The sequence below is a fragment of the Pterocles gutturalis genome, unplaced genomic scaffold, assembly GCF_000699245.1.
Source record: "Pterocles gutturalis isolate BGI_N339 unplaced genomic scaffold, ASM69924v1 scaffold26009, whole genome shotgun sequence".
NCBI lineage: Eukaryota > Metazoa > Chordata > Aves > Pterocliformes > Pteroclidae > Pterocles > Pterocles gutturalis.
Genome location: NW_010128934.1, coordinates 7,997 through 15,952, shown reverse-complemented (window position 1 = coordinate 15,952; position 7,956 = coordinate 7,997). Strand labels below are relative to the sequence as shown.

General features: G+C 35.7%; 1 protein-coding gene across 1 annotated transcript; it reads left to right on the top strand.

Annotated features, from left to right (window-relative positions):
- Nucleotides 1–2,051: 2,051 nt before the first annotated feature.
- LOC104459515 (cAMP-dependent protein kinase type II-beta regulatory subunit-like) lies at nucleotides 2,052–7,189 on the top strand (the record flags this gene model as incomplete). Its single annotated transcript, XM_010079795.1, has 6 exons — nucleotides 2,052–2,307; nucleotides 3,572–3,673; nucleotides 4,256–4,330; nucleotides 5,093–5,158; nucleotides 5,330–5,468; nucleotides 6,925–7,189. Coding segments are annotated over 6 exons (772 nt in total), but the record flags the coding sequence as incomplete, so codon positions are not given.
- Between the last annotated feature and the right edge of the window lie 767 nt (nucleotides 7,190–7,956).

Here is a 7,956-nt window from a genome sequence, read left to right as displayed (position 1 = left end):
CACTCCCACGTCCTTCTCCTCAGGGCTGCCCTCAGTCCTTTTTCTGCCCAGCCTGTATCTGTGCTTGCGATTGCCTCGACCCATTTGGATGACCTTGCACTTGGCCTTGTTGAACTTCATGAGGTTTGCATTGGCCCACCTCTCAAGCCTGTCTAGGTCTTTTTGGATGGCATCCCTTCCCTCCAGCGTGTCCACCACACCACACAGCTTGATGTCTTTGGCAAACTTGCTGAGGGTGCGCTCGATCCCACTGTCCATGTCTCTGACAAAGATGTTAAACATCACTGGTCCCAGTACCGACCCCTGCGGAGCACCACTCATCACCGGTCTCCACTTGGACATTGAGCCGTTGACCACAACTCTTTGGGTGCGGCCGTCTAGCCAGTTCCCTATCCACCGAGTGGTCCTTCTGTCAAATCCATGTCTCTCCAATTTAGAGACAAGGATGCCATGCAGGACAGTGTCAAATGCTTTGCACAAGTCCAGGTAGATTATATCAGCTGCTCTTCGCTTATCCACCAATTCTGTGACCCCGTCGTAGAAGGCCACCAAATTCATCAGGCACAATTTGCCCTTAGTGAAGCCATGTTGGCTGGCACCAGTCACCTCCTTATTTTCCATGTAGCTTAGCAGAGTTTCCAGAAGGATTTGCTCCATGATCTCACCAGGCACAGAGGTGAGACTGACTGGCTTGTAGTTCCTTGGGTCTTCCTTATTTCCCTCTTTAAAAATGGGGGTTATGTTTCCCCTTTTCTAGTCAGTGGTAACTTCACCAGAGTGCGACAACTTCTCAAACATGATGGACAGTGGTTTGGCAACTTCATCCATCAGTTCCCTCAGGACCCGTGGGTGGATCTCATCAGGTCCCATGGACTTGTGCACCTTCAGGTTCCTTAGATGGCCAAGAACCTGATCTTCTCCTACAGCAGGCAGTTCTTCATTCTCCCATTCTTTGCCTCCTGCAACTTGGGTGGTGTGGCTTGGGCACTTGTCAGTGAAGACTGAAGCAAAAAAGTCACTGAGTACCTCAACCCTCTCCATATCCTGGGTAACCAGGTCTCCTGTTTCCTTCTTGAGAGAGCCTACATTTTCCATAGTCTTCCTTTTATCGTTGACGTACCTATAGAAGTTCTTCTTGTTGCCCTTGATGTCCCTGGCCAGATGTAATTCTAATAATACTATCCTTTAATTTTTGATCAGGCAGTTGGACTAGGTGATCAGTGTAGGTCAATTCCAACTGAAATATTCAGTCAGGAGATTGTAGAAGTGTGTCAGGACTCTTTGCTGAAGAGTCAATGTTTTTCAGCTTTGTGAGGTTACAGTTTGTCATCTCTTAACAAAAAAGCCACAGGGACTTCACAGTATTCTGTCAGCCTTGCAGTTTTTAGGTGCAGTGAATCACCTCTATGTCCCTTATCAATTAAATCATTGTACAGATTTTTGCATTACATTCACATGGTTTATCAACACATACCATACAAATATTCAGCACTGAACAAAATTATGACTCAGCATCAATGGGGGTGGCTATGTCATATTTTATAAGATTCGAGATTTTACTGTATTCCCAAAACAAAAGTTACCAATTTAATGATATGGAGAAGAAATCCACAATATATTATATGTTAGATAAATACATATTTTTATTTCATGATCTTCTGTTGCTTTTCTTATACGTTTTTTCCATTTCCAGCATCTCCTCTATTTATTACATTATAAATTACTACTTTAAAATATTTTAAATGTTAAATAACTTGTATTATTATTTCAGTAATCATATCATAGCAATTTTTGCAGATGTCTTATATTTGCATTTAGTGTGTTTAAAATTAAATTAAGAAACAGATACTAAGATATTAATTTTTAATAAGTTCTGGTGGTCAATAGATCACTGTACATCCAGTCTATCTTTAAACCGAGTTAATGTAAAACTAATAACCCTATCCTTCCCTTTAAAAAGGAACTACTTTAGTATTTATGGAAGTGTTTCAGATGTCTCTGCAAGGTGTTTAATATCATTTAAACAAGTTAATGTATATTTATTTCAAAAGCTTTATCGCTGTAATTCATGGTATTAAAAAATATAGTGAGAGGCTGCTTAACAAAGACCAGGACTGGATTCTGCTCACTGTATTTGTATCTTTTATTAACAGAGGTACATATGATATTTATGTAAAATGCGATGGTGTTGGGAGGTGTGTTGGAACCTATGATAACAGAGGAAGTTTTGGTGAGTTGGCCTTAATGTACAATACACCCAGAGCAGCTACAATTATAGCTACCTCTCCTGGTGCCATCTGGGGTTTGGTAAGTGAAATACTTGTTTTAAGATACTATTTGTTTTAATTATTTTACATAAATTGCACTGGTATGCAGTATCACCATTAAAAAATGAATTATAATTTCAGAAAGTTTAATTTTAAAATTTCTGAGAACTCCCAACACAATACTATATTGTTCCAGAATCTATAGAAGCAAACCTGAGGCTTTAGAAAACACTGTTTTTTAAAAAATAATTTTGTTTTATTCTAAATTAGTGATAATTTCCCAAATTGCAAACCACTTGACAATTACTTAGACACATACATAAAATGTTTTCCCACATCTTGACAGGCAATGTCTTTGATTCCAGAGTAAAATTCAAATATGAGGTTATTTATCAGCGTTATATTGTCTGTATCTTTGACGAGTAATAGAATTTACCAAAGAATAAGAATGGGATAGCTATCTTGATCAAGACTTAGATGTCAATCTAATGACTGATCCCAAGATAATGTTTTCCTGTTGAAGCGAAGTGGATGTTTTTCACCAATGTAATCCATACAGCTTTTGGGATCATGGCAGAGTTTAGGACACTATAAGAATGCCTTTGAACTGGATTGAGTTTTATTGGCCAGCAAGTCCCACGTGTAGCCATGAAGGCTTGCAAAGCATTTCACCTCTGTCACCAGGACACAGTCATATGAAGTTAAGAGAAGAAAACAGCGTAAATGTAGTTTTGCCATCTGTCTGCTTCACTTGGATTGCCAAATACTAAGGAATGTGCAGTTGGCTGTTTAGGGCAGCAATGATTCTTGTTCTGCTGAAATAGCAGAAAGTGGACTGTGATCTAAGACCCAGACCCATGTATTTTGGTTTTGTTTGTATAATAATATAAAAAACCTCTTTGAGTACATATCAATATATATGGGACCTCAGGATAATGAATAAGCTTTGTAATTTAAATATTTAAATATTGAGGATTTCTTAAATATCTTAAATTGCCCACTGTTCATTGTGTAAGGTAAACTCTCTACCCTTTATATGTAAACTCTATATGTATTCTCTGACGAAGGGCAGAGAAAGCATTTCATGCATGAATCAGATCAGGAGCTTAGCTTTAGGAGCTCTTGATTGACCTCTAGAGGAATCTTTCTCAGTTGACTGTATGGGGAGACTAGCTAGCTAGTTTGACGGCTACAATGAGTGGCTAAAATTGGGTAATTTGAACATGTTCGGCCATTCCTAAAGTATTTCCCACCACACACATATTTTCTGTTAATAAACTCTCTTTTTCTCTTTGTGTTTACAGGACAGGGTAACGTTCCGAAGAATCATTGTGAAAAATAATGCCAAAAAGAGAAGAATGTATGAAAATTTTATTGAGTCATTGCCATTCCTTAAATCTTTAGAAGTAAGATTTCTGTTGCATTATTTTAATGGCTGTATCAAAGGTACTTAATAAGATTCTGCTTTTGCAGAGTTTAAATTTGAAATTAAAATTTTCTCCACAATAAAATTTTGCATGGTTTTGTTTTGGAGAAAGACCACATTTTTGATATTCCTAAATTTTCAGAATAAAGAACTATTGTTAATATTGTATTTTTTTAATTTTTTTTTTTACTTTCATTTTCTTAAGCTTAATTTTACTAGATATTAGCTAATAAAATTAAACAATGAGTTAGGGAATTTCAAAATATTTTCATTTAATAGCTATATTTTTACATGCTTGCTTTTCTGAAAATAAGTTTGGAAGACTTGGGTTATATAGACTTCCTACGAAAATGGAAGCTCTGTAAAAACATCTAGTGTTAAGACTATAATATACCCTCTGGAACACTGTTCAGCAGTTCTTTTTTTAATGATTATCGAAACAGGAAAATAAAGATACACTATTCTGTTCAAAGATTAATGAAAAGAAATATGAAAGGGCCTTCTAAATATAATATCATAAAGTTAACCAAATATGTCTTATGTTTTCTTTTTGTAAATGAAGGTATCTGAGCGTTTAAAAGTGGTTGATGTGATTGGCACCAAAGTGTACAAAGATGGAGAACAAATCATTGCTCAGGTACAGTTTATTTCTAGTTTGTTTTTCTTTTCCAATACGTAACAATTACCATGTTATCTATAGACACCACATACTTTTAAACTATGTTTTTCTTTGTCAAATGAAACAAAAACAATCTTGTATCTAAGAGGTGATTATCTTGTCTCAGAAGCTAATTTTTCACTTATGTTACTTCATAAAACATGCCTCTTCATTGGTATGAGTAAAGGAGTCAACAATTGTAGTATACTTAGAAATTCAAACTATGTAAAAGAATGATTGCTTTCAGTAAGGAGCACTGAAGACTTACCTTGTTTTTGTCGTTAAAATATGAGAACCCTTTGAAGAAGAACGCAGAAGTAAGCTCTGCAATTTAGGCAACTGAGTTTGTCTTGCCCCAAAATAATTACTGTATATCAGGTAGCCCCCTTGGATGCTTTTTATACTGGAAATTCTGTAAGGGAAATAACTTGGAAGGAGTACAAAGGTGGAGAAGCAGCAGGAAGGATTCTAAAATCTTCTATAATGTTGTTTTTCTCTGCTTTTTCTATTAGGCTGTGTCAGCTATGTCTTTTCATGAAAAGACCTTCCTGTCAGTTCTGTATAGATGTTTTGATTATTATGTACCTTGAGTATGGTTTTCACATGAAAAAATATTTCTTTTGCAAAAGGTGTTAAGCAGATGAGCTTCAAGGCACTGGCTACAAATATTTCAATGTTACCATCAAACTGAAAAAGAAATTTCACATTTCCTTTACTCACTTTGTTTTTTTTCTTCTACAGGGTGATTTGGCTGATTCTTTCTTCATTGTGGAATCTGGAGAAGTAAGGATTATAATGACAAGGAAGGTAAACATCCCTAAAATACACAATTTTATATTTTTTAAATCTTAATGTATTTTAAGTGTTAAACAGTATTTAAACAGTAATGCTCTCATTACTAATTTTGCTTATACAATTCAGAGTTCAGCAAATCTCTCATTCTTTCTCTTCCTTTCTCTTTTTTACCTGATATTTCAGGGTAAACAAGATGTAGAAGAGAATGGAGCCGTTGAAATAGCTCGATGCTCAAGAGGACAGTATTTTGGAGAACTTGCTCTTGTAACTAACAAACCACGAGCCGCTTCTGCATTTGCTCTTGGCACTGTCAAATGCTTAGGTACGGTTCAATTATATTTTATATCTAATATAAAATTTTACATAATCTATCTGGTTGTTTTTCTTGTGAACTCTGTCTTTCACCAGAATATAAGATTTAATTACATTTTTACACAAAGTACATCGTTGATTATGGTGCATTCCTGTTTACATTATTTATCTGCAAAAAATATTTGCAATTCATAAATTCTCATAATTCACATAAATTGTGTTTGCAAAACACAAATTCTCCAATGTTTCTCTGATCACGTGGAAGTGAAAATTGCTTCAGGACAGTACAGAGAGTATTGCTGCAAACCATTTATAGCAACCAGATAAATGTCTAATACTCTGCAGAAAAGTAAAGTATTTCTTTTCTCAGTAGACTGACTCTCATCCAAGAAATAACTGTGGTAAAAATCCTGTCCTGTTTTATCACCATGACTTAAGCTCTAACAAAGTCTTTCTCTTCACCAGCTGTTAATTTAATCATTCCATCACACTGTAGCCTCAGGCGGAGTCTAATGTTTAGCTCCTAAATATTTGCATCCAATTATGGGAAAACTGTAAACTGCAAAGACAGATTTGGCGTTCTTCAATGACAGTTCATTACTGACCCAGAAACAACAAGTTTCTCACTTACTTTTAAAGTATTATTTTTTTAAATCCTGATCTCCAAACACACAGAGATGATCAGGCAATAAAGATCAAAGATGACACAGAGGAAATAAAAAGAGGCAGTGCTGAGTACCAGTGTCATTTCCCAGGATGGGTGAGTTGCTAAGATCTCCGGCACTTCCCAGATAGCAGAGATCTTCAGCTTCTCTCCGGAGCCAGGGGACTACAGGCCACCATGTTGGAAGCTGGTTAAGTATGAAGTTTCCTCCCTGGCCTATTGGCTAGAACTATAGAGGATAACATTATGTGATCAGGTAAAGAAAATATTCTGGTTGGCTACACATTAACATTACATGTGAATTACCGTCTCCAACTTCTCATACGTTTGCTGGGAAATAAGAATCTATTACAATTTCCACTATAGGTGGAAACAAGCAAAAATAGCAAGGAAATATGCTAAGTTAGACCCCAAATAAAACCATCAGCAAAGGATGTGTTTTTTTGAAATCTCAGGGGTCTTAAAATTGTATACTGTGGAGGAATCCAGGCCCCTCCAGACTTTCTCAGCAGCTCTTCAGTCACAAAAATTATTAATATTAAATTAAAAAAATTAAAATATTTTCAAAGTAAGAAACCCAGCAAATTCTAACTTTCTTTATGAAGTTTCAAGACAGCATTGTGTTGGTTGATATTGGTTATGCTACAGTAAGTGGTTCTCTTCTGTGCAAAGTATATGCCTCAGTAGTATCTGTACCATTATCATTTAAAATTTTACATTGCAATGTCATAAACACCAAGATTAGTGTCAGCAACTGGCAAACATTTTATATTCTTTCTCTTTCTCTCCCCTTTTCTCTTAGTTATGGACGTGCAGGCATTTGAAAGGCTTTTGGGACCTTGTATGGAAATTCTGAAAAGAAACATTGCAAACTATGAAGAGCAGCTACTTGCTTTGTTTGGAACAAACTTGGACATTGCTGATCCCAGTGCATGAAACAAACATTGGAGCAACAAGATCTGTTACGAGAATATAGCACACTAGTGGTTAGTCCACTGAGAAATTGTCTCTCTTCCTATAGATGCCAAGCATTTTCTGTGATTTTAAGAATGGGTTTGGGGGGTATTTTTTTTTGACTTAATACAGTGGAAATACTCGTAAACAAAATAGGAATTCAGTAAATTGTGGGCTTGATTTTTGAAAGTGCTTAGCATTGATGGTTCCATCTGGCATTAAGACGACTCGCAGTAGCACAGCACCTTTGAAAATCAAGCCCTTTAACACAACGTTTTCGTAAAGAGTAGATTTCAAAAACCCACATGCGATCAACTTGTTAAACCAGCTTCTGTTCTTCAAAAAGGTTACAACTTCTCTGGAAAGACTGTTAGTTTGAATGTGATATGTTGAAAGTATTAGTGCACACAAAGTGTTTATATGTATTAATACAGACGATACACAGTAGATATTACTTTCTGACTATTACAGTTGTCATGATTTTATGTTGCATTTATCACAAATGTAGTGAATCACAAGACTAATCATAAGATAAAGCATGACGATGCATTTTGTGTAACGCTCATGACCCAAATCTGATTTTTAACATTTTGTAATTTGTTTAAAAGTCCTCTTTGTTTAATGTCATGTTTCAGCACGACATTGTAATATCTTATGCAATTTAGAGGACTTGTATATTTTTGCAATAAACCGCATTTTTTATTAGTTACATATATTCTGTACAGTCTAGAGTGAGGACAGCTGACAAATCAACCTTAATCGTTTAGAAGCAAAGGCATAGATCGTTGTTATGTTCTACCTAATCATACATAACCTGTATTGTTTTCCTTCTCCCTTGTTTTATATTTATGCATTTTGTTTTCTCTATGCTTGTTCTCCA